Below are 27,197 nucleotides of genomic sequence, written 5' to 3'. Positions count from 1 at the left end.
AGGAGATCATCTCAACAGCCCAAGAGTTGGAATTGGAGGTGGAGGATGTGGAGGAGCTCATCGAAGAACACCAAGAAAAGCTGACAACTGAAGAACTCCAAGCACTTCTGGCCCAGGAACATGATGAAGATTAAAGGGAAGAGTCATCTGACGACGATGAGGAGCAATCCAATCAACTAATTTCAACTGCTGCCATCAAGGACTTCCTTTTCAAATGTGGAGAGGTTCAGGAGTTTACCAACACTCACTATCCAAACACAGCTGAGGCCAACAGATCTCTACAATGATCTCTACAATGACACCTTTGTCCGTCATTTCCGGTAGGCATTGAAGAAGAGAGAGAAACACCACCTTGGATATGTTTTTCAAGAAGCCAGCTGCCAAGAAACAAAGGATGGAACAAGAGGAGTTGACCATGCAAGCCACGGTAGCCTCTCTTGAATCTGACTCCGATTTAAAAACAATAAAAAAGAGACCTGCTGCAAAGTGTAAAAAGTGTGTGTCTGTATGAATGTGTGAAAAAAGTGTTCTTCCACTTCCTCCTCAACATCTGACTACCCGGCATAATTGGTGACTGCTCCATTTTCATTTTTTTTTCATAGTACAGTACGGTTATTTTATGCTGAGGAACAAATTAATGTTTTAACATGTATTTCTATGGGAAAATGCGTTTCGTATAACGGACTTGCACCTGAAACGGATTAAGTACGTTATATGAGGCACCACTGTATATATTTCCTGTCTGCACCATAAATATAATTCTACCTGTAATTAATGGCTTCAATTATTCAATATAAATATCAATGCACGTGGACGAAGGAGAAAAGTACTTTAAATGTTTATTTATAGCGTTATTTATAAATATTTACGAAGAGAAAAGTGAAATTTGTTTTAAATAAACAAAGATTGACAGATATAACACCGAAACGCCGGCCTTAGGCCTTACCTGTCCGACTTTCTCGAGTAATTTCTTCAATTTACAGAAAATACGAATAAGTAATTAAAGCCGCTTCGTCTAGAAATGTTCTTTTATCTTATTTCTATAAAAATTCACATTAAAAATAAACGTGCGCATATAAATAACGATTTTCTGGACTATCATCTACCCCCAACTACCCGTCGCTTCGGAAATCCATCTACGAAAAGACAGGACCGCATTTAATTTTATGTCGCGTATATAATCTTTTTAATTCGTTATTAATTATTTTTAAAATCATTTAAAATTTTTGATAAAAATAATATGTAAAATTTTATTTATTTATTTTTTTTTATTCTTCTTTAATTTGTTCGTTTAAACGATTTAATTTTGTATATTATTTTATTTTTTTTATATGTAAAAGATGAATTATTTAATACGTTCGATATAAATTTATTTAGTATACGCATTAGTATACGCAAGAAAGTTATAATAAATCGGGTAATACTTTTTTTAAAATTATTTCGGTAAACAGTAAAATTTTATTTAAATTGGATAATGATCGATGCTCGTTATGACGTCAGTGGCAGTTAGATTTTTCGATCGAACGCCATCTACAGAAGTGCCGATGTTACTAGGTTTGGTGATTTGGTGGAAATTTTAGAAAAAAAAACCGTTTTTGTGGTTTTTTTAGAAAATATAGTATTAAAAATGATTTACTGCTATTTTAAAAAATTTCCTCTAAATAAGTCAGCTATTTCAACTCTTCCCGGCCATTTTTCCCCTTCCTGTGGGCACTAAGAGTGTCTCTTAGGGTACGTTCTTTAATAGAGGTCGCTCTGCGTCTCCGCTACTACAGGTACTCTAAGCCAAGGTTCTAGAACAGGGGTGGCCAGACTCTTTAGAACTTGAGCCATATATTGAAAACAGAATTCGTTGAAGAGCCGCATATACATATATACATATTTTTCCACAGCAATTCATTTAAATACTTATAAAAAAAACAACACTTTAGCTATTATTTCATTTTATATTATGTTTTATAATACAATATAATTATTTTTAATAATAAATAAATTATAATTGCCGTATTAAGTAGCATAATCTAAATTTAAAAACCAAAAAAATGCTAAAACGTTTCCTAGTTTCAATTGTCAATAAGGAAATATAAATTTCAAAACTATTAACGTTATGGAAATTGTTATTATTATATATTCATTTTAATGTCGATTTGGATAAATAAGCATTATAATTATTTTTTCTATTAATGTTTTTACGTATTATGATATTTAATAAATATTACATTTATTTTTCAATAAATAATGTATAACGTTGCCATATTTTGACTTTCTTTATTTCAAACAATATATTATTTATTTTATATTATCCAGGAATCATACATAAAAAATAATAAAAGCAAAATTAAAATAAAAACAAATTTGGTATAAATTTAAGTATCTTGCAGTGAGCCACTAGTATACTAGAAAAGAGCCGCATGTGGCTCAAGAGCCACAGTTTGGCCACCGTGGTTCTAGAATATATTCTAGGACCTTGACTCTAAGCCAGATTATAGGCAATGGCGCATGCGCTTTACAGAGCACCAATTTCATTCGGTTTAGCTGGTGGAAGTTACACACGTATAACGCTTCCAACAGTTTTATCTTTTAGCCACTGGTAGGGAGCTATCTGACTAAGTGAATTGTTTAAGATTTAAAAAGTAAAGAGTATTCAATGTTATTTTATGTACGTTTTTTGCAAAGTTATATTTAATTACAGTATAATTAAAAAAAATTATAATAATACTACAGTGGCGTGCCGTGACATTTGATGATAGGGAAGCTGTGTTTCTGTAAGAAGCCGACTTTCAGGGACAATCAGTTAATTGCGCGTCAGTGATGGTCTAGGGTCCATTCGTACGTGCGAATGACAAAAATAAACAATTTATGTACTTTAATTCTAAAATACAAATAATACATACATAATACAATTATAGAAAAACTTGTTTCTTTTTTTATTTTCTATAAATTAACTCTATTCGGCGATGTTTTCCCGCAAAGTCGTTAATTACTTTATCATAAAAGTCACTCGTCGTTGATTCCATCAACGTATTTAAAAGTTCTTTTTCTATAGAAAGCAACGCTAGTGACGACAATCTTTCCTCCGACTGAGTGTTCCTGGCGAATGTATGAATTCGCTTCATTGTTGAAAAACTACGCTCAACAGACACACTGGTAGATGGTATTGTAAAAATTAATGATATTAAACCATATACAGTCAAACCTGTTTTTATGCGGGGGATAGGGACCGCATTAAAAAAACGCATAAAAGAAATCTCACGAAACTTCACGAATGGCTGTAAATAATAGTTTTCGCAACACAATTAAAAAAATATTGTTTTTATGCGGTCAACAGGGACCGCATAAAAAAAGTCTCACATAGAAAATAAACAAAACCGTACGAAATAGAATTTATTGACAACAGATGTCAGCACTCGACTGCATCGTCTGGTCTATCGTCTGTTTTACATATTTTTGTCCAGGTGGTGTTTTGTTGACTTAAAAAGTAAATTATTTCATTTTTCGCATATTCATGCAATAATATTACTATAATAAGTGCATTTATGCTATAATAAGTTTATTTAGCTATAATAAGTCAACGTAAGACATGACGAATCGCACGAGACTAGTCGCCAACTATACCGCACAAATTAAAAATTCGCATTAAAAAAATCGCACAAATAAAAATCGCACATAAAAAGAGCGCATAAAAACAGGTTTGACTGTAATTCTATTAGTACGTCTTTGTTTAGGTCATCATTAATTATAATATTTTTTATGTCTAAGAGTGACTTGCCAATATAGTCCGGACACAAATATAAATATTGCAATTCACTACGTAATTTACATAAATTAAAAAATTCTCCATAAAATTTACGTAAAGCATTAAAACTCTCTTCGGGAAATTGTTTTTCATAATATTTAAAATTATTAAAATCTAAAAGTAATAAAAATTCTAGAGATTTTATGTCGGCAAATCTGTCAATACAATTTTGTATCAATGTATCCATTATTTCATAAAACAGACGTCTATATAAATCCTTTTTAGACTCAATATCAGTATGTCTCATTCCTCTTTTTGGTTGAATTTCTAAAAAAGTTTCATCTTTTTTCAAAGCGTCCCAAATCAAATCAAAATCATTTCTTTTCTGTCGTAAAAAATCAATAAAGTGATTTATTCTAGTAATACAATATGCTATATTAAAATTTTTTTTGTAATATATCAAAAAGGATATCTGAATGTGCAAATATTTGATGAAAAACTAGTAATAAAAAGTGAAAATCAAAATCTATTAAATAATGGTATAATCCTCTTGCGGCAATTGTAGTATCAGAATCCCATTGTTCTGGACTTTCAACCATATTCAACAACAAAAGTTTTAATTCTTCTTTATACTCCATAACGCAGTTTACAATCCTGCTATTGTAATTCCATCTAATAGGTGTGGCTGAAGGAAAACGCTTATTGACTTCTAGGTCTAAGGCGTGAGATCTTTTAGAAGATTTAGAAAAAAATGAAGAAAATCCTGTCATAGTTTGAAAAAATATTTTACATTCTTTTATATATCCAACAGATTGAGAGAAAACTAGGTTCAATCTGTGAGCATAACAGTGTACGAAAATAGCATGTTTGGATATTTCTTTAATTTTAGCTCGGACACCATTATGTTGTCCGGCCATTACGGCAGCACCGTCGTATGTTTGTGCCACTAATTTTTTAGTGCATTGAAATTCGTCTAAGTAACTCTTAATGTGAGTGAATAACGAATTTGCGTCTCTGTTCTCACTCACATCAGTAAAGCCCACAAATCTTTCTTCGACGTTACCGTTTTCTTTCACGTAACGAAATACAGTCGACATCTGGGCTCTGTGGCTAATGTCCGTTGTTTCATCTACAATTATAGCAACAAATTTTGCGTTTTCAATTTCTTTTTTAATTTCTTGCAATAAAACGTTTCCTAACGAATTAACGAGCTCATTTTGAATTTTGTTCGATAAGCCAGTAAAAACTGTAGACTTCTCTAAATGCATTTTTAATTGATTATCTGACGTACTTAATAAAGAAACGAGTTCAATATAATTACCTCTGTTATTAGATTCAATACATTCCCTATGCCCTCTAAATGCCAATTCTTGCTTTGCTAAAAAGCATGTAATATCTATTAATTTAGATACAATATATCTATTAGCCGTAACTATCTTGTTATAATTTTCAATATTAATTTTATATTGTTTACTAATGTTAAATTCTATTCTATTTTGATTTCCAAATTGCTTCAATTTTACGAAAGAATCGATGTGACATTTACGATTTTCATAGTCTTTTTCTAGCTTTACTCAAATTATTTAAATCGTCAAAGCCATTCTTATTCCACACACTAATTTCATTTGAAAATAATAGGCAAGGCCAACAAAACAATTTTTGCATTTTTATGCATCCACAAAGCCATTTTACGTCTTGATAAATTTTATCGTGAAAATGTCGAACAAATTTTTTTGTCGAAGTACTTATATTTAATTTAGGCGTTGGTCTTTCTCTTTTAATAATGGCTTCTTTTTCATTATATTGTCTTGAGCCAAAACTTTTTTTAAGTAAATTTTCAATATCACAATTACAGTTTAAATCGCTAGCCATGATATAAGGGCTAAAATTAAAAATAAAATTATTAAAACTTACTTAGTAAAATAAAATTTGTGATGGATATACAATTATACATACCTGGTACAAAATATTCAATTGTATGAATATACTTTTGCGAAGAAACGTATATAAAAATAACATAAAATATTGTTTATTTTTAAATATTTAAACAATCCACTGAGTTAAAATTGCTCCCTGCGAGTGGCTCACGAATGGAAACAGAGACGATTTTGGTAGGTGTACAGTGAATGCATGCATGACAAATCCCGAGGGTGCCGATACCGGTCAATGTCAAATGCCTCTTTTGTCGCATCACTAGTATATCTCAAAGGACGCGACAGGGCCGTTGTAAATTTTAAACGTTTCTCACCATAGATGTAAATATGTTAAACTTAATAGTCATTTGTTTTCTAACTACTGCAATTCGTTTTAGTACCAGGTGTACACGGAAATCAGTTCCCCACTGTACTGAGCTAGTAATTGCTTCGGTTAAGCTTTTGTTTAAGTCAGCAGGGTTTTACTTATGTCACCATTCCCTAATCTCTTAATTATTTAACTACTTCTTAGTAGAAATAACTCGAAACCAGTTACTTTGTACTCGAATATCTGTAGTCTTGGGAAAAAAGTGGAAAGAAATTTTTATGACAACCGATACTTAGATCGTACATTTAAGGAAAATAAATTCTAGAGCTTTTTTTGTACCATTGTACGTCTCATTCATTAAATTTGGTTGTAAATAATGATGCCAAAGTAACAGTTAATTTTTTAACATTATACAAGAATTGTACACGTTTTTTCTGCATTCCCTTACAGATGGGACATACTATAATCGTAATATCACCGGTTTAACATTGAAACCCGTAAGTAATATAAGATGGGAGAGCGGAATAAATATATCAAATATTTTAATGGATTTTTTTAAACTCCCGTCAACTATACAGAACTATCATAAAAACATGCCAGTAAACTCCTATCGGTTGGGTTAAGTTATAAATCTAGTCTAGGGTGGGCAACCTTTTTTATAACACGGGCCAGAATAAATTTTACGTTTTTCCGCGGGCCGTAGTAGTTAATTGACGCCTTTTTGTGACTCGTAATTTTTTTAGTCTGCAAATATGAAATAAATAAATAAAAAGTTTATACTACATTTATTTCTCTTATCGTTTTCGAAAATTACAAAGAATTGGAAAATTAACTATTAATTAGTTATTTTTCCAATTTAATAATCTATTAAAGATCTCGCGGGCCGGATAGAAACTTTTCGCGAGCCGTAGCTGGCCCGCGGGCCGGGGTTGCCCGCCGTTGATCTAGTCTACTCGTGATTCACGTAATCGGGCGAGAGCGGCCGAATATCTAGCAGGCAGGCGGCTAAACAGCCCACAACCGGTCCGGGATATAAAGTTAGAAGCTTTATGTGTGAAGCATCCACCAGCTAAACCGGGTGACGTTGGTGCTCTGTAAAGCGCATGCGCCAATGCCTATAATCTGGCTGCTTGGAAGTTGACAGGCAGGTGGCTAACAGCCCACAACCGCTCCGGGATATAAAGCTGTACTCTTTACGAGTGTGTCGCTTACCCGGTTTAGCCGGGTGAGCTAAACCGGGTGAGGTTGGTGCACTGTAAACCGCATGTGCTAATGCCTATATAATCTGGCTGATTGGAGACTGACCCGGTTTCGACATTCCTTCCGCCACCGAATTATTCGAATATACAATAGCAATCTTATCGTTTTTTTCACATGTAGTATAGAAATTTGTAAAAGATACATAATGCAGTTATAATAAAATATTAATTTTAATTAATTCAAAGTACGTTAAAATATGAAAATTTATATTTTATAAAATTCAAGGGAAAGTCATTGGAAGGTGGAATCGGCGCTTCCATCGCTTCCAATGACGGCACGCCACTGAATAATAGGAAGATGTCGTCTCTAATTACTATAAAAATACTATAGTATATTATGATCTATCATGTGATGTCTCCAAAGTTCAGCCAATTCTTCGCAAAAAGAATATGTTATCGAGAAACGTCAGAGATGAGTAATCACGTGACCGAACAGCGCCGCCAAATGTCACGTGACACGTCCGCCGTCTTATGTGCCGCTCCGCGACGAAAACAAGCTTAAGCAATGGGTCTCCAAACGGTGCACCCTCGGTAAGTATTCCTACAATTTTTCGTTTATAGCATATTTCATATGGATTATTTCAAAAAAAGTTATACGTGTTTTGAAAAAGTTCGAGTCACATTAACATCGAGTCACAATTAATTTTATGGAAGAAAACTTTTCAAACAGCCGTACCCCCTAAACCGCATAAGTGCCGGCCATCCTGCCGCCTCTTAGGGCACACTGGGTGGAAGGAATTTAAAAATATAAGAATTTTTTAAATTACAGATTATCGCTATATTAATTATAATAATAAACTCATTTATTTTTGTAAATAAATAAAATGTTTTAATGAAGACTTTTTGCACTTTTACAAAAATTATTATTCTGTTTTTTTCAGTAAAAACAAGTTCTGATTTGTAAGATGAAGACAACCGATTTTAGCGCTTCTAGCGGAGGATAACGGCAACTGTGAAGGTGAGCAAATGTTAGAAGCGTGGAGTTGTAAATTATAGTAGTTAATTATATAAAAGAGAAATATTATTATATTTTTAATCCTTCATTTATATATTTTCAATTAATTGACGGTCGTATAAACGTAAATATAGCATAACGATACTCCATCGCCGCCCAATATGAATAGTGATGATTATGACGACATCATCTTCATATCAGATGATGAAGATATAGAAATTTTAGATGTAGATTCGGATGACGATCAACATCCTGGCCAATCAAATGACGGGGATGAGTCGACGTCACCTGCTGCCGCTTCTGCTGCTGCCGTAACAGTTCCTGGAAGTAATCCTTAAACATTCGCAAGCTGTTTTTTGCGGCGCCTTCCATCCAAATAATGGCAGGAATTGTGTCACCGGAGGAGAGGACGATAAAGGATACGTCTGGAATTACGTAACTGCCGACATGCAGTTCGAATGCTCCGGTCACAACGATTCCGTCATTGCTACGGGTTTCAATCACGACGGCACTCTCGTTGCAACCGGAGAGACATGTCGGGAACAGTTAAAGTTTGGAAAACCGAGAACCGGCGAGAAAGTATGGGATTTCGAGTTGTCGGAGTTACGGTGGCTGCAGTGGCACCCTTGCGCTAACGTACTGCTGGCCGGAACCGGCGAAGGTGAAATGTGGATGTGGCGTGTGACGTCCGGAGAGTGTAAAACTTTCCCCATCCAGCGGTACCAGTAACGAATGCGGAAAAATATTAGCGGATGGAAACAGAGCGGTCACCGGTTACGAAAATGGAAAAGTTTTCGATTTGGAACTTGAGGGATGCTTCGGTAGTTAATGCTGCTACCGAGAGCCTTCATCAGGAACGTATAACTGTTGTCGATTACTATAAAGATAATATTCTGGTCATGAGCGGATCGACGGATGCTACGGCAAAACTTATTAATTCTAATACAGGTAGAGTGTTAGCAACTTTTAAGTGTGGGGACGATAATAACGACGAAGCTGTCGAAAGTGTTGCCGTTTAATCAAGTTATCCGTTAGCCGCGACTGCGACTCTTCATGGTTCGTTAGAAATATGGGATATTCCTACACAAGTGCAAAGAATGAAGCGTCATCAAAACGTTGGAATTTCAAAGTTGTTATGGGATGATGCTTTATCTCTAGTTTATACTGCTGGATTAGATGGTGTAGTTAGGCTGTATGATGGCAGATCTGGAGAGATGGAAAGATCTTGGCAATGTCACGAAGCAGAAGTTTTAGATATGGAAGTATCTAATGATAAAGAACATCTCCTTACGTGTTCGGAAGATTCCACTTGTCGTGTCTTACGTTTATAAATAAGCCAGCTTTTTATTTACAAATGTGAGATTACATAAAAAAAAGTTTAAAGAAATTAAAAGTGTACATTGTTCTAAGTACACTGTAATGAATTGTTTAAGTTTTGAATTTTTCAAATAAAATATGTTAAAATAATAATGTTTAATTAACTAGTTAAGAAGCTAAAGTATTTTAAGGATTTGATAATACGGGTATCTCTTGATTAATGCCGTTAATTAATCCCACGATGCTATCACGTATATCAAAATCACATTAATGGTATCTATGTTAAGTAAAGACGGCTGGTAAAGCCGTATAAATTAAAACTACTGCCGCAATTAATTTTGCACGTTGATCAAATCCTGCCTTAAGCAAGGGATACAATTATTATTGAGCGCATTTAAACAAACTTTAATTAATTTAATATAAAAATGGTATAACAACACAAATACAATATAAATTGCATTTCTTTTGGATCAATTTTCTTTTCAAACACACTGGTGACTTTTGGTTCACCATTACTGGCTGCCGTATTGGTAGCCAAATGGAAAAATCTACTTTGGATGTCCATCCTTAAAATTCACATCTAATTAACATAAAATATGCAGGTATAATCTTACACCAAGCTGTCTATTAGTGAGAGAGAATAGCGAGGTTGAGGCCGAACTTTTCAATGCAAAAATGTGCACGTCGGACGTTCGGCGCCGCTTTCCCTTAAGCCTAGAAGTTTGAGAATGGCGTTTGGAAAGTCAGTGGAATCATTCTCGACATTACAAAGACCATTGCCAAACTTCTAGGTTTACGGGAAAGCGGCGCCGAACGTCCGACGTGCACATTTTCGTGTTGAAAACTTCAGCCTCAACCATGCTAATGAAAAAAATTATAGAAATGAATGATAAAAACAAGAATATTCTATATTTAAGTAAATTTTTTTGATGGTGTTTAATGAATCTGACATGTCAGCAGAATACTTATATATCAGTTTCATTCAAATAATATCCACTGCTATTTTAATTAGCGTATTTTCTCTGCAGTTACTATTTCAGGGCAGTTATTCCTTTCATATTCTTTTGCGTACATTTGTTTAATCTTTGTTATTAATAAAAGTATTTAAATATTTAAGAAAGTTTTGACTTTTATAACAAATCGTACTTGAAGTGGCAACTGTTATCTTTATAATCAGTGTCACTTTCTATCCAGTAATAATAAGAAAATTAAAGAAATACACCTACTTTATATTGTACATACATTTTACGTATTCATTTTCCATTAGTTTGTTAAATATGGTAGCTACTGCAGTTTACGGTATTTATTAATTTTACGTGGTTTCTCTGGGTTTTCAGAAATCGTACGGAAATTCAGAATGGTAGATGTGGCTACTATTCAACAACAGTTATTATTCAGATAAAACTGGTATTTATTGAAAGTAAATCTTATTTAATCAAAATATTTATCCATAAAATGATATAAACAATATAAAATGGCTTTAAATTTAGTTAATTCAAAGTATTAACGATATTTTCTTCCTTATATTTGACCAAATTAACATTATGTGAAATCAAACCTCGTTTTAGACTATTTCAAAATAGTTTAATTCAAGTTATTTTGAAGTAAACAGATCTTACTTTAAAGGTAGTTAAACGCGAGATTGTTTTTATTATTCCCGAGCATTTGATTATTTAAAATAATTATTGCAAGTTTTTCAAATTTCAAAATTTATTGTATAATTTAATATTTCTTTTTGCGAACCTTAGTGCGAGAGCGATCCAAATCAGTTTTTCCCGAGTGCCGTTAGCATTATCGATGACGTAATTTCGTGGAAAATACTTTTATGCATCTTTTACGACATTAGTTCTCTCTTATGTTGCAGTAAGTGCATATTTTAAAATTGTTTTTGTATTCTTTGTGAATGCAAAAATTGCATTTAGTAGTTATGCAATTGCTTTGAATTTCGATCATAGACAAAGCTCTCTCCATTTTATGCAGAGTTCTCCTTAATAGAAGACAAAGCTAAAAATACTTACTATTACTTACGGAATAGAAAGAGCAAGGTACAAAAACAAGGTTTATTAGGAAGAAAGGTTTTTCTACAGCGAGACCGATCTTGTCCCGAAGTGACTTGGATCACTCTTGCATCGAAGTCCGCATTTAGTTAAATAATATATAATGCTACGAGTTCAAAATTATGGTAAATTTCAACAACTTAACTGTTATACTCCGAACTTATAACTTAACGATTAAAATAATGTTTAACATTAAAGCACTGATCGAAACACGATAAATGCATGCATCGAGGCTGATGGTGTAAATAAATTGCACGAAAATCTTATTTATCCGAAGATGATAATGATTATAACCAAAACTTCGATTATGATAAGTGACGTATTATGTATATTTTTGATTTATATATTTTATGAAGTGCTAATTTTGATAATGTTTAGATGATTGATAATTACATGATATCTATGATTACAATAAGTGGAATTTACTGTATATTTTTCTTTTTGAAGGTCACAACATTGATTCAATTCAAAAAGCACAGTTTGATAAAAACTTAACCGATTATACGTACATATTTTCTTATTAAAAATAAATAATATGATATGAATCTAATCATATGTAGTAGTAAGAAACCATTTTATTTTTAACTTTGTTTTTTATTGAGTGGAGCCCTGCATAAATGAAGTTTAAAGCAACAACACGACTATTAAATGTGATTTTTTGCAAATACGTACAACTTGACAAAGCTGATGTTATAATGAAGTGGGAAATTTGATCTGCGTACCAAGATATTCAGAGTTTGGCATGTAAACTCTGTGTTGCAATTGTCGGTTGTAAGCCAGTCACATCCTACATGTCAGTTGAGTTTCCGATTGCCGCCGGTTTACATTAGACTTTACAGCAATTTTTATTGTGCTGCAATTCAAAAAAATTGTAAACCCAACTCCCATTGTCGTCTGTCTGTCTTTCCTTAATCTTGAGAATGGTGTTAAATAAATAAAACTTAAGACCAGATATGGAAAGCTTAGGGGCAGAAAGCCCCAGTTAACTATATACAAACTTCTGATGCTAACCAGAAGTCACATTATTTCAATTCAAAAATTTTTCTCCGAAAGGAGTTAGATAGATGACTGGCACAACTTTGTTGCTAACAGAAAAGCATGGTGTACAGAGGCAAGACACTACTAATTTGAGTACAAGAAACAGGCATAGCCGCGGTGAGGCAGGTGGGGCCCCACCTGCCTCACCGCGGCTATGCCTGTTTCTTGTACTCAAATTAGTAGTGTCTTGCCTCTGTACACCATGCTTTTCTGTTAGCAACGAAGTTGTTCCAGTAATCTATCGCTTGCCCCCTTGCTCATTTAGTCAAACGAAAAATTATAATAGGTCAATAGGTTATAATAGTATTGTGCAGCAAGAAAGCATGTTTGAATCGTGGCGGGAAGATGCTATGATGTTGGTCGGTGACGGAACCACTCTCTGGTGAATAAGTGGGGATCTGGCGGTTCGAGGTCTGGACGGTCTGTGGTAAGACTCGAAGATTATACAATGTTTGAGGTTCAGATTTAGTGGGAAAGTTCTAGTACCTTCTGTTCCCTATTTAAGCACTGCAATCAGTGAGAGTGAGTAGATGCATTTGAGCTTGTTGAGAACATGCCATGAGCGAGGTTTATTTGAAACCTTGTTGTATCTGCAATGACGTTTCAAATAAACCTCGCAATTACTGCAAAAATTAGATATACAATGTATAATTAACTCCAAAAATACCTAAATTCAGTTTTAAAAAATTTATTAACTGAACTAACAGAAACTAAGTAATTTGGTACTAGAGTAGATGTTAGGTGCCATCTCTTATCTAAATTAATAATTATAATAATTTATTAAACAATTTAGAACTATCTGGAATAAAAGAACTAGCCCAGAGTGGAGCTTAAACCCGCAACTTTTAATAAATTATTAAATTATTATAATTATAGCTTGCGAGTTTAAGCCCTGCTCTGGACTAGTTCTTTTCCAGAACCATCTGGAAAAGAACTAGTCCAGAGGTTCAGGATCTTCCACGCTGTTGGTTGTGGCACACTAAACTCCCAAGTTAGTCTCCTGGTTGATGACATAAGACTCTGTTATTTCATTCGTTACATGTTGAACCAGTTTGTACAGGATATGGATTTCCCACAACATTGTTCTTCACGTACACTGTCCGACTGCCTAAATTTGTTAACCGACAGTCTGACGTTGGCCCTTTTGGAGCAGGCTTCCTGAATTTCCAGGTGAAGTTTGTCAGTACATTCATATATGTTAATCTACTCAAATGTGTACAAACCACAGCAATTCTCTTTTCTTGGGCCAGCATGGTTTGCATGACCTATATGTAAATGATTTCATTAGCATTTTCACAAAAATGGATCAAAACTTTTATTATTGCTGGTGTTGAATAGGAAAACTTTCCTGACACTAGCATTCCACTTTTATCTGTTCGTTCCTGAAGTCGATCCATTAACTAGATCGAAAACATTAGTGTTTCTCCAATCTTATCTGCTGTTAAAGATGGAAAAATTGGTGATTGACCTGTGAATGATTTTTTAATTTTAAAATTAATAAAAAAAAATTACACCTTTCTTATTCTTTCCAGCAGTAACTGTTTAATAAACAAATGTTCAAAAATAATGACATCAAAGAAAACTTCCAAACATCAAACTGGCTACAGACGTTTGATTTTGTATAAGTTTAACCCAATGCGGACCCCGAGTGTGGCTAAAAATGTTTGTTTATTAAACAGTTATTGCTGGATAATGTGAGAAAGGTGTGAATTTTCTTTATTACACAATAGTTCCAGCTTGTAGATTCAATAAGTTTTTCTTTTTACCAACTGACAGTAAATTTAGATAATTGCACTACAGCACATAATATAGTCTGATGTACTCTCTCTGTATGCCATGTCAGAAATCCTGACATTGGCGAGCACCTGGCACAGGTTAATAAGTGTTAGTAAGACGCCAAAGTGTATCCTGGGGGAAGTTACAACCAGAGTGGTTCCCCGTGGCCTTCTCTAGTGCGCAATGTTATGCAAGGGAAAATGCCTTCCAGGAGGTCTTGTAAGGTAAACTGGCCCCTATTCGGGTGTTACAAAAGTGGAGAAAACCCGGAAAACTCCACGTGGCCAGCCCGTCCGAGTGCGGCACGAACCTGCGACCGAACTCTCAGCGTTTAGCGACAGAACTGCTCAGCCACTGGCTGGCTCCTGATGTACTAATGATCTCTTATTTTCATTAAAAAAAACATATTGTTAAAATTGTATTTTATAGAAATTACAGACTGGTATATAACATTTTAATTATTAACTTATCTGGTATGATGATCATTTCTACAGTGCAGCCATAGATGATAATGTGTAATTTGATATTGTAATTTATAGCATTTTCAATAGAATAAGCATAAATATGGGATGGCACACACAAAACTGTCCTCAAAAGAAAAATATTTTATACTTTCATGATCCAGATGAATTCACTTATACTTTCTTCTAAAAAGAGAGTGATTTGCCTTGCCTTTCATCATTTACCCGCTTGAATCCGCAGTGATTTTACTCGAAAAAGGACAACCAGTAAGGGTCTATGACCACGTTACTCTCCTTATTTATCATGCAACTTTTATCTCTGGGGTTGCTGCAACAACAACCCTTGAATGTTGGAAGAATTGAAAACCAATGTACTACAACATATCATGTACAAACTGAAGGACATTTTCCACAACACTCTTTACAAGCAGAAAAAGCTTTGAAACGGGTGGCAACCGCTCCCAACACCAATTTTTGAAAAAATAAAAATTCTGATTAAAAAAAAAAGGGTTTAATTTGAACAATTTACATATTTAAGTTAAAATTAATAGCGAGGTTGAGGCCGAAGTTTTAAACGCGAAAACGTGTACTTCGGACGCTCGACGCCGCTTTCCCGTAAGCCTAGAAGTTTGACAATGGCATTTGGAATGTCGAGCATGATTCCACCGACTTTCCAACGCCATTGTCAAACTTCTAGGCTTACGGGAAAGCGGCGCCGAACGTCCGACGTACACGTTTTCGCGTTTAAAACTTTGGGCTCAACCTTGCTAATGTTTATTTACTCTACCAATGTAATTCAAATGTTCAGTACCTTATTACTAAATAACACTTTAAACTGTATTTTGTATGGGGCTAATTTTATATGCACTGTCCTGTATAACGAATAACTATATTTGCAGTTTCATTTCTTTCTCAACTGCTTTTCTTCACTTCCGATAAAGATTCATTTAAAAAAGTTATTTTTTGAAACGAATAAAGAAAGCCATTATGCATTATGCATTATTATAAATCTTCGTTTCATTAGAAGTGCACGTGAGAATAAGGAAGAAATTACTTTGTAAATATTGTTAAAAGGAGCACCGATCTAACATCTTTTTTGTTAAAAGGGATTAGATTAAAACAACAACAAATTTGTCTATTAATTTCTTTTAATTTAAACAATTTATCTAATCTGTTAAATTTAAACTTAGGTAAACTTTACAATTTAAGCTTTAAATCTGACGATCCAGGAATAAGGAGAGGAATGGTTGCATTGGCGTAGCCGGGGTTTTGTTATGAGGGGCCTTGTAGAGGCTGTAATTTTCTGGGGAGGGGCACCAGGTTAACTGGGGGGCCGTGCCCACCATGCCCCTTCATGGCTACGCCCATTAATGGTCGGGAAAAATAAAAGAATAAAGTGATTTTGGAGTCAAATATCATGGAGAGATTATACTGAATTGACCCGGCAAAAGAGTGACGGAACTATGACACATTGTCTATTAGTTTGATTAAGTTGGAGCTTTTTTGTATTTGGTAAATTAAGGACTCGTCAACACGAGAAATTAAGAATGGAATGCCAATACATTTCATTTTCAATTTAATTAAAATGGCAGTATTTTACATACTCAAAATACATTGAAGAAACTAATTCATCTCACAAGTGTGAAGACAGTTTGGTTTCTTCAATGTATTTTTAACATTTTATTTTATTTTCTCGAGTTTATTTTGTTTTTGAATATTAAAATGTTATTTTGCTATTGTTTAATTAATTTTTTAACAATTCAAAAAACTAATTTATCTCAAAATTCTTACAGATGTTGCAAAAATTACTCTCTCCCGTAATAGTTTATGCAAAAGAACCCATTCCCGACGACAGTAAAGATTTACTCAAAGCAAATGAAGTATGCAAAATATTGTAGCAAAAAATTAATTTATTTTTTTGCAATCAAAACAATTTGTTTTCGTTTCTCTCAGTTACCAGTTTACGTTTCGACGGACGACGTAGAAGGATACGAAGTCGTAAAGAGAAGTCCGTCGTCTCTCGAGAACGGAATTTCTTACGTCAGGAAAAATGTTACCGTTTATGTGAACGCTATGCAGGTAAAAGTTAAATTATGATACACAAAACTAAAATTTAATGTGTGAATTTAAATTAAAATTTGTATAAAATTACAATATTTTCTTTAATAAAACTTTCTAATAACATAAATATACCAGAAATTTTATATAGTAAAATAAAATGGTGATTAAATGAACAATATACACATAATATATATGTACCGTACAGTATTGCATACAAGACCTGTAAGGCGTACACAATACCAAACGGTCAACTAGTACCGAATTGATAACTTAATAGTTCTCGTATGCAATACACTACATATAATTTTAATGTCATTACAAATTTCTCACCGCACGGTAACTTTTCGTACAACCTGTATTTGCTTTAATGGAATAAACCATTAAAAAAATACGAAAGAATTAAGATCAAGAACTTTTGGATTCGCATCCATCTTCAGGAATATTTAATTCTTCTAAGTATTGTTTACGACGATGTTTTTCTTTGGAACAAAAGATTCTGCTTTTGCTCCAAGGAAAAACATTGTCACGAACAATTGTCGGAAAACGATCTCAGCTCCTTTATACCAGGAGAAACTCAAACCTCCTCAATTGAAAAACCGACTCCTTTCGATTGAAAAATGCTTTGGAAATTAAAGGACGTCTGCAACGATGCCAGCAGAAAGGTAGAAATAATATTCTAAGAACACTTAGAGGAAGCAGAATAACTCAAAAACACATCTATGAAGAGGTTGAAGGCAAGCAAAGTTGGGAGATGATCCAAATTGAAAAGGATAGGAAGGAGTAAAAAAAGGAGGAGGATCCAGAGGAAGAAAGGAAATCACGTAGAAGAGAGAGTCTTCTAAGTATTCCTGAATATGGATGTATTCTATTTTTTGCATATAAAATATATTCTTCTTATAACTTTAAAAATGAGTTTCTTATTTCTCATCCATACATACGAGACGATTTAAGTAAAAGTCAGGATTATCTGTTATCAGCAAATACGAGTAATCATATCGCTCAAACTGTGCTGATGTTTTATGATGGTGAATTGATTAAAATTGTATATTGATCAATAATGACTAAATGAAATAATACAAGGTGATTTGTATAGGCCCAAACCCAATTTTTTTTATATTATAAATCTTAAACAAATGAATGGAAATCAAAGAAATTTTCAGGAAGTGTACCTCTGCTTGCATTGAACACATCAAGTGCTGGGATTGGTGTGCCATATCCATTGGTTACTTTTTCCTTACAGAAATAGTGAACATTGCTGCATATGTGCAGATTTTCACAAAATTTGAACAACGTGATGATGTGGAACTGACACAGGATTACTTCAGACAAGGTGAAGTGACTTGCCACGTATAACAGGACTCAATGGCGACAATCCTGAACTTTTTTGAGGACCGTATCATCTCCGAAAATCTGTGCCTCCCACGGTCACTTGATCTTATCGGCCCAGACTTCTTTTTGTGAGGCTATCTTAAGGAATGTACTATAACAAACCACACACAATTGGCTTCTTAGAAGATTACATTAGGAATGAGATCCAAAACATTGATGGCGTAATATTGAGATGTATTATCAGCAGCATGCAGCAATGCGTCGACACTGACAAAAAGCAGTGGCTGCTTCCAATACTTGCTGTGACACGATGTATTCGACATAAGTGGAGGTACACTTTCTGAAACTCTCTTCATTTTCCATTCATTCTTTTGAGATTTATAATAATAAATTTGACTTCAGATCTATATGAATCACTCTGTATAAGAAGGCAAAAAAGTATTAAATGATGTTTATTTATTTTAACATATTTTTCAGGATGTCACAAACAAAGTGGAAGAGAACTGTAAAAATGTATTTAATCAAACAAAGCGTAAGTCTTGATACATCTAATTATTTATTAATTGTATTTATTCAGTTATTTTTCTATAATAAATAATTACCGGTATCCTTCGTATAACACGTTAATTATGTTCCAAAAAAAGTGTTGCGTTATGCGAATTCGTGCTATACGAATAGGGTTAGGTTCCAAAAGTATTTTTTGGAACATAATTACGAACATTATACGAATAGGGTTAGGTTCCAAAAGTATATTCTTTTTCATTACTAAGAGAAATATGTTTATTAAAGCAATTGATAATTTATTTCCAATTAACAATTAACTAACTTAAAAGTACTGTATTACGCACTAATGTTAATTTTAGTTAAGCGAGGGCATTTTCTGTTTACAAAGTATTGTCATCCGAGCTTTCTTGTCGATCTCGATCGGAAGTATCGGCAACATTTTCATATTTTTTTATTCTTATCGTAAACAATTCCTATGAATGACAAAATAAAAATACGTTATTAATTGAAAATTCGTTCTAGTGGGTCACATTTGTTTGATCGAGTACCAAATAAATATATTTATTCGGTCAACAATGTAATTTGCGATTACTTTCTTCCGATATTCTACAAGTTTATCGATTCCGTCGACGTAAAAATTTTTCTGTTTTGACTCAAACAACGATTGTGTATCGCATTCCAATTTTTCAAACTTTTTTACTTTTTTAAATGGTTTTATAATTCCCTGAATATGTAAAAATCATAAGGTGCAAGTACAGACACAGATCCAGCAGACACTTGGGCTGGGATAACTTAGTAGGCATAAATAGGGATATCAATCGAAACCTTCAAATCTTCGAACCTTTGAAAATTTTTGGCACTTTTAAGCAATGAAACTTTGGGAAAAAACGAGCCAAAGTTACAAAGATTTTAATTAATATTCAAACGATAGTAAAAGTAAATTTCAAAGCAGAAGGTATTAAAATGTCAGTGTCGGTATGCAAACGTAGAGAAACTTTAAGTGCTCAAAACCACTGAACTTACATCAACCGATAGCGAAAGGTTTTTCTCAATTTGCGGTAGCATTTTAACGGAATTAAAGAATCAATTATCTCCTCTTTTTTTTTTAATGCTTTTATATACAAGTTTTCTAAAATTTCTTGCCTATATTTACAAATTTAGGTTTAAGAATTCTCAATATAGTCATCTAATCAATTCGTAATACATCGAATTCATTCATTTCTAGTAGTAGTAAATTACCACGGCAAAAATCTTGGCATTAAAACTTTTAAAACTTCAAAAGTCGAAGATTTGATATCCGTAAGCATAAATGAACAAGGAGTTTGTTAAGGATTATACATAAGATAACCACACTATTGCGTCAATTGTTAAATGATTATGGCTGCACGCTCGTGTTTTGTACACTTCACACCAGATTAATTCGAAAGTTTTATGTAAGTTGGTTTTTAATTTAATTATTTGTCGCGACCGAAGGTCGTCGTTAAAGGTTGAAACGCATTATGTGTCGACAAATAATTTAATAAATGAGTTTTATTTATAAAATAATTCATCATTACTTATAAGTGTCTGCTGGATCTACACCATACTTATTATGGAAATTGAAATCTAAATAGATATCCGATTAATATGAATAATGTTTTATTTTTGTCGCCTCGTTGAACTGACATGATTTCCTTCCATTTAACCAGATGGGGCACTTTTTAAGACATTTGTTTATGCGTTCTAATTGTCGACAGTAGACATTAGAACTTATGATTTTATCATGCTCCGAAAGCTGATGATATCACGTTAGAATACCATGTGTTGAGTATTATTGTAACTTTAATTAAATAACACTTCTGATCTCTGTAGTGATATTTGCTGAAAAATGCAAATGTTTTGTTTAATTCATTAAAATGGAGGTATATCACTGACTTGTGATCGTGGAAACCACGGATTATCAAAGAGTACGTTGCAACCTGCCCACTGTTTGCACCAAATTTTACCTGGCTGAGGCAACAGACAAGGCTTGATAAAATAATGTAGAATGCAAATATTTTACAAAAATTGAAGCGACATTGCTTACGTTAAGAATGGGATACTTATTTGATTTTTTAATATTTATAGAGGGTTACGATTATATCACAGACAAAGATAATTCGTTACCGAAGGCCATAGCTATCACTTCCGGCGGCTTAATTGGATTTTTGTTTGGGATAAGAGGTAATAACGTATTCAATGATGATGATTCATATCTCATATATTACGATTATATTTATGAAAATTAAATTTTTTAATTTTTAAATCCAAGGTGGTATCGTGAAAAAAGTCTTCTATACCAGCACCGGAATGACGGCAGCTTCGGCAATATGTTATCCTAAGCAAGCTGCTGAAATTTGTCAAAATGGATATAAATGGATTAAAGAAAACAAAGGTCAAGATTTTACTGAAGTTACAGGTAAAGATGAAATATGTAAATTATAAATCATTATTTTTTTAATAAAGTAAAGTATTTTTTGAACACACACATTAGTTAAACATAAAAACTCCAATCAGATACAAGTATGAAAGGCTCATTTAGAAACTTAATTATTTTGGAATAAAAAAAAATACAGTAGAGTCCCATACGATGCGCAAATAATGCAAGCAACAACCCTCGAATTTTGTCGATCAGAGGTATACGTTTTTTTTTTCAACTTGTAGGCCAAGGTTTAAACTTTCATAAATTGTGCGATAATGCAGGTTTCGATAACGCGATTTCCTATAATGAGTAACGAATCTCTCGTGTTGTACGGGACTCTACTGTATGTCTTTTAGAGATTTATACATATAAAGGTGCATTCAAGTTTTTCTTTAATGGGACAGATTAGTGATAGATTTCCAGAGGACGTCTAGGTACGATTGCTCGCTTTACTTGTTTGTAGAAGTAATAATATATTTAACTTTAAGTTTTTGAATTGTTTTGGACGTTTGTCATAATGTTTGTGATTTTGTTTATTCGTAAAAGACAAACCACTGACCGACACTCAAGCCGAGAAAGGGGATTCCCCGAATTGCAGGTCAAAACTCGATTGGTCATAAGTGCGAGTGGTCATTAAGCAGATAGGTCGTAAAGTGAGGAGCACCTGTATATAGCTCGAAAGCATTTATCGTTAAGAATCGAGATACTAGATTACTTCCGGCTGTTGTTTAATAGCGACCATTTCTCGTTTCATGCCTCCTATTGCAGGTTGGGCTTGCCATATCAGACAACTGTGGCTGGTCACATAACGCGAGGATCTAACTGATTGATGGTTAACTAATCAGTCAATAAATTAATCAGTTCTGAAGTAAAATAAAGTTTAAAAAATAACATATATTTTTTTATTATTAAATATTAGCTCTAGTGTATTGTAGAATTGTATATTTAAATATTATGTTTATATTAAGCAAAATTATAATTCATTATTAATAAAATTTTTGTAGGTGAAAAGTGGAAGGAAATTTCTTCAAAAGTTACTTCAAAATTACCCTCAATGGATTCTTTTGACAAAGTCGGTGAACAAGTGAGTGATGTCCACTATTACGGATTTAGACTTTTTAATCGTGAGGAAAGTTTCTCGGTAAATATACCTGTAACGTGGAAATAACCTATGTCGGGTACACCGGTGCCTCGTACTTCGAATTTAATTCGTTTCACGAGGCCATTTAAACTCTAAATCATTCGAAGTACAAATCAGTTTTGTCCCTTTAGAAATAATGGGAAGCGAATTAATCCATTCTCAGATCCTAAGCAATACCCATTTTGATGAAATTAAAACAGCAAATACACATAATTTAAGGTAAAAATAACAAATTAAAACACGAAAACAATAAATAAAATATGTAAATACTGAGTAATAAAATGAAAATTGCATTTACTGGTCGCACACCATTGACTTTGACGTCTTAAAATAGCCACCAGATCCACCATCTATGTAAAAAGTTCCTTTTTCGTTTCAATTGTTGATACTTGTCTTAGACTTTGTTATTCCCACACACTTCTCAGATGTCACAGTTAATACGAAAAGGTTATATTAGGTTGAACAAAATTCTTGCATATTTTTAACAGCTGTCATTACTTAACGTAGATGTTTGATTTAATTATAATAATTGTGAAATTTAACACGCGAGATTGTATTCTTTGTTTAGAAGCTTATTTTAACTTTTGCTTTACATTTTATTTGAATAAAATCAAGTTGAAATGTCTTCAGATAAGCATTTCAGGTATATTATGTCTTATGGGTTTCAGAAAGGATATAATGCCATACAAACGGTAGAAAAATTCGTAATGCGTACGGGGAAGATACTCCTAAATTACAACGTATTAAATTGATTTAAAAAGTTTTGTTTGGGAAATCTTGAACTGAAGGATACAAAATGTATGGGGCACCCAAAAAGCTGTCAACAAATAAAAGTTGCAAGAAGAAATTGTTAAAAATCAATGAATAATACACAATATATGTAACCAAACACACCAAAAATAAAGTGAAAAATAACACATGACTTGGATGCACAAAAGATTGCATTTATGTTTTGAATATATTTTTTCCATTGCATGCAAAGTTTGTACTTTGAAGCATCTTTCAAACTCCAAAGTGAATTCTTGTCAAATTTAGCATCAAAGTTAAATTGTTTGAAGTACGAGGTACCATTTAATAATATGTATGTGTGTAGTTTTGCTACTTGGATCTGGGTTTCAGTTTGCCAGTTTTTGAGTGACGTGGACTATTAGCCATGTTAGCCAATTTTTAGATCTCATTTTATTTTGGGTCTACAAGTATACTTTTAAAATAACAGCGAGGTCGAGGCCGAAGTTTTAAATGCAAAAACGTGTACGTTGGATGTTCGGCGCCGCTTTCCCGTAAGCCTAGTAGTTTGACAATGGCATTTGGAACGTCAAGCATGATTCCACTGACTTTTCAAACTTCTTGTAATCATTATTGGATTGGAAGTGGCATTTAGAAATAGAGTATATACAAGGTGCAGTCAAGTTCTAAATTCTCTTACTTTATTTTCTCAAGAATGATAAAAGGTAGACATAAAACATGTGAGCTTTTTCAACATAGTCCTCCTGCGATGTCACACATTATTTACATTGATGTTACTTACAACTGGAAGACTATTGCAAATAATTCTTTGGGAGTATGTTCAGCCCACAAACAGTAGATGCTGCCATTGTTGCTTCATCTCTGGATTGAAGAATGGGGATAAACATTTCATCCATGGCTACAACATATGTCTCATTAATGTCTGATGAATCCTAGCATCCACATAAGAAGCAGGATTGAAGCCTATAATTGGGAACAAGGCCTTAATGTACTTTGCTGTCAGATTGAATAGTTTCAATTGTATTTTATCTATTTGTAACAAATAATTACCAATTTTTAAAAATAGTTGCTTTGTATTAAACTGGAAGGAAAGAATTGGCCCGAAGCGGGACTCGAACCCGCAACTCCTGCTTACCGTGCAGACGCATTGCCAGTTATGCTACCCGAACCTTAGGTCCGATCTCCTCTTCCGGCATATTAAGACTCAGATATAACCATCCACGTTTATTACACACTCAGGACACATCTGCGCCCACGGCCAGAAACCTTGTTTCTGGCCATGGGTGCAGATGTGTCCTCGGTCAGTGCCGTAATAACCGTCGATGGTTATATCTTAGTCTTCTTTATGCCGGAAGAGGAGATTGGACCAAAGGTCCAGGTAGCATAGTTGCTTCGTGTGTACTAGTCAGGATACTCAATCTGAAGATATTCCTGTAGCAACACAACAGCATACAAAAGCCCATTAAGACTTTTATGTGACACAAATGCATTTGATCAATGGTCTCAATAAACAAATTTGTACAATATAACACCTTTGATGTGTTTGCATTGCTACTCATACGACTTAAGGCCAGGTACCCAGCTGTTGGCTAATTAGATCAGACCAAGATCTGTCTTCTACCCTGAGGGATTCAGATTTAGGTGTCATTAATTGGTATTTTGGATCAATCATTATCATCTGTTCTTCACCCATGCCAAACAGTACTCTTGCACGTAGAGTATATAGAGTATACACTATAACAGACAAAATTAAGACTTGTCACAAAATCTGTAGCATAAAATATTTCCAATTAACATAGTTTGTTGTGAATACAAACTGCAGCAGTTGCCAACCTCTCCGATCTCGCAGACCGCTAAACTCGTAATTTTCAATCCCGCAGACCACCATCATAAATTTTTTAACACGATACGAATAACGATCGTATAAGTTCCATTTTACTTTATTAATATGAAATTCAATTGTTTAATTCTAACAAATTAGTGTGAAGTTTGTTGCCGCTTGTGTTAAAATAGGTTTATGGATTCTTGGCTCTTTTCCACGAAGGACGACAATCACACGCACGTTACTTCTTGTCGTCGATAGATCAATATACAATCATTATTATTTATTGATAACAGTCATTTCGTGTTTGGGGGTTTTTTATTTGAATCTAAAACCAATGAGTGAGAAAAAGCAACCAAGCATTTTGCATCTTTTGTAATACTTTGCGTAACTTCGAGTTGATCGACGTCTAAACTTCTCTAGGACTGTCGAAATTTTCTCTTCGACTATCAGTGGTCCGCAGACCATCGGTCGGTATTTTAGAATCTTGATATATTGGTATTAAGTATTGTTTTTTTTTTTTCTAATTACATTTTCACCGAAAAGCATTTTTTAAATCTCTTTCGTCATTCGCATAATGTCTTGTTGACAAAAAAAAATGTATTGCAAAGGATTAAGTCTGCATCTTTCCATTGAGAATTTAAATTTTAATTAAATTCTGTTTTGTTTTTTTATTTAGTTCAAAAATTTAATTGGTTCTGGGAAAAAGGTGGAAGGCGACGTGGGCCAGAGTCATCCGGAGGACAAGGATTTATATACGACTAGAAGCAAATGAATTTCTGCAAGTAGCAATAGATATTAGCGGGTAGGAAATTCTCTTGCCATTTACGTTTATTTTAATTATTTTATTAATTACGTGCTTTTAAAATTTCAGATGAAATATGCAGAAAATGAAAAAAGTTTGTATAGAAGTCTTGGTCTTCTACAGTTGAATTGCAGTTAGCATTTTATTTAATATAACATTGTTACATTGATTAAAACAACAAATTAAAAAACTATTTTAACTTAATTTTTTTACATACAAAAAGCAAACTGCCGTATTAATTAAACTTACAAAAGTTTGAATCAGTGTTTTGTGCTTATTGGGCTTTGAAATTTAAAGACGATTTTGATACGTTAACAGTTTCGAAACAAAATCGCGAACTTTATATTCCTGCCGGTTCGACAAAAGTAACATTGCGAAGTTGTTAAAGTGCCACTCGTTCCGACGCCCGACTAGGGGGCATTTTTTGAGGAACTAATTTACGCTGATGATATGCGAACTAGTAATTTATAGTTTATTCTAGTCTTTTAACTAGTTTGAATGTTCCTCGTCACCTATATTGGCTTGATTATGATCGCGTAATGGTACGAGGAAGTAAACACGAAAACAAAATTACGTCTACAAATTCCCGAAGGCCGTGCGATCCACGTGACCGAAGTAAAGTATTGTACAGTACAAACGAATCGATAACTTGTAACAGACGTATGAAAGTAATTTAAAAAAATAATCAAATTTCTTTATAAATTTACTTGCTGTACCTAGTGACAGTTTTTTCATTTATGTACAAGATTCTTACACATGTGGAAAGTCAGGAATTTTCGTTAGTGTTCAGAAAAAGGGATGGAATGTCAGAGAATTTGCTTCTATTGCTATTAACAAATCCTGTATAATCCATGTACTTTTGTACATGGATTATACAGGATTTATGATTGTGGATTAATAACAGGATAAACTATTTCAATTTTAGTTATTTTTTCTAATTAGTTGCCGAATAATTAACTAAAAAGTCAAAGAAACAATAGCATATTTTTATAGTAAGTCACGTGCTGTTTTATTTTGTCAATGCCTGTACTGTCGGGGAATGTCGTGGAGTTTAACGCAAAAATTTGAGTACGAACCCCGCACGTAGTTAATCCGGGCCTCTTGCCCCTTTAATTATCTTAATGTTAATGAAGACAGCAAGTATTAATTATTTATTTAAAGTAATAAACTAATTTTCTTTTATAAAATTTTAATGAATTTCTTCTTATGATTTTGGAAAGAGCAGATTTACGACGGGATATTAAGTTAACGTTTAATAAACTCGTACCCAGTCGAAGTCTTTACAGATGTATTGTTTGAAGTTTTATGTGAAAATAGAAATACAGAAGAACGTGCTTAAGGTGGGACCACCCTTGCGACCAAGATAAATATAAGCCATAATACAGGGCTGCAGAGCTGTAGATGAATAGATTTTAAATGCTCTCGGTAATGAACAAAAATAACAGAATACACATATGACTTATAATAGGAGAGAAACTGGATACAATAGAAAACGGTGTGATATTTCT

At 33.5% G+C, this 27,197-nt stretch overlaps 2 protein-coding genes across 2 annotated transcripts; both read left to right on the top strand.

Moving 5' to 3' along the window:
* Nucleotides 1-358: 358 nt before the first annotated feature.
* Nucleotides 359-9,661, top strand: LOC136970704 (angio-associated migratory cell protein). The gene is given in 7 exon segments (XM_067265169.1): nt 359-505; nt 8,326-8,455; nt 8,508-8,719; nt 8,722-8,763; nt 8,765-8,899; nt 8,901-8,984; nt 8,986-9,661. Coding segments are annotated over 7 exon segments (1,287 nt in total). The 3' UTR covers nt 9,523-9,661.
* Mic26-27 (MICOS subunit 26/27) lies at nt 8,108-25,949 on the top strand. The gene is made up of 9 exons (XM_067265152.1): nt 8,108-8,194; nt 16,634-16,720; nt 16,794-16,919; nt 18,708-18,762; nt 20,841-20,936; nt 21,025-21,171; nt 22,179-22,258; nt 25,564-25,689; nt 25,759-25,949. The coding sequence occupies exons 2-8, from the start codon at nt 16,634-16,636 to the stop codon at nt 25,657-25,659; spliced, it is 687 nt and encodes a 228-aa protein (XP_067121253.1). The 5' UTR covers nt 8,108-8,194; the 3' UTR covers nt 25,660-25,689; nt 25,759-25,949.
* The last annotated feature ends 1,248 nt before the right edge of the window (nt 25,950-27,197 follow it).

The sequence above is a fragment of the Centruroides vittatus genome, unplaced genomic scaffold, assembly GCF_030686945.1.
Source record: "Centruroides vittatus isolate TY-2023 unplaced genomic scaffold, ASM3068694v2 contig_2104, whole genome shotgun sequence".
NCBI lineage: Eukaryota > Metazoa > Arthropoda > Arachnida > Scorpiones > Buthidae > Centruroides > Centruroides vittatus.
The sequence above is the reverse complement of the archived record's forward strand: the minus strand, read 5'-3'. Positions and strand labels throughout refer to the sequence as shown.

Coding starts and splice junctions, on each gene's coding strand:
- Mic26-27 (XM_067265152.1), top strand. CDS start 16,634: ATGTTGCAAAAATTACTCTCTCCCGTAATAGTTTATGCAAAAGAACCC. Junction 16,920..18,707: donor TTTATGTGAACGCTATGCAG/GTAAAAGTTAAA, acceptor CATATTTTTCAG/GATGTCACAAACAAAGTGGA. Junction 18,763..20,840: donor TGTATTTAATCAAACAAAGC/GTAAGTCTTGAT, acceptor TAATATTTATAG/AGGGTTACGATTATATCACA.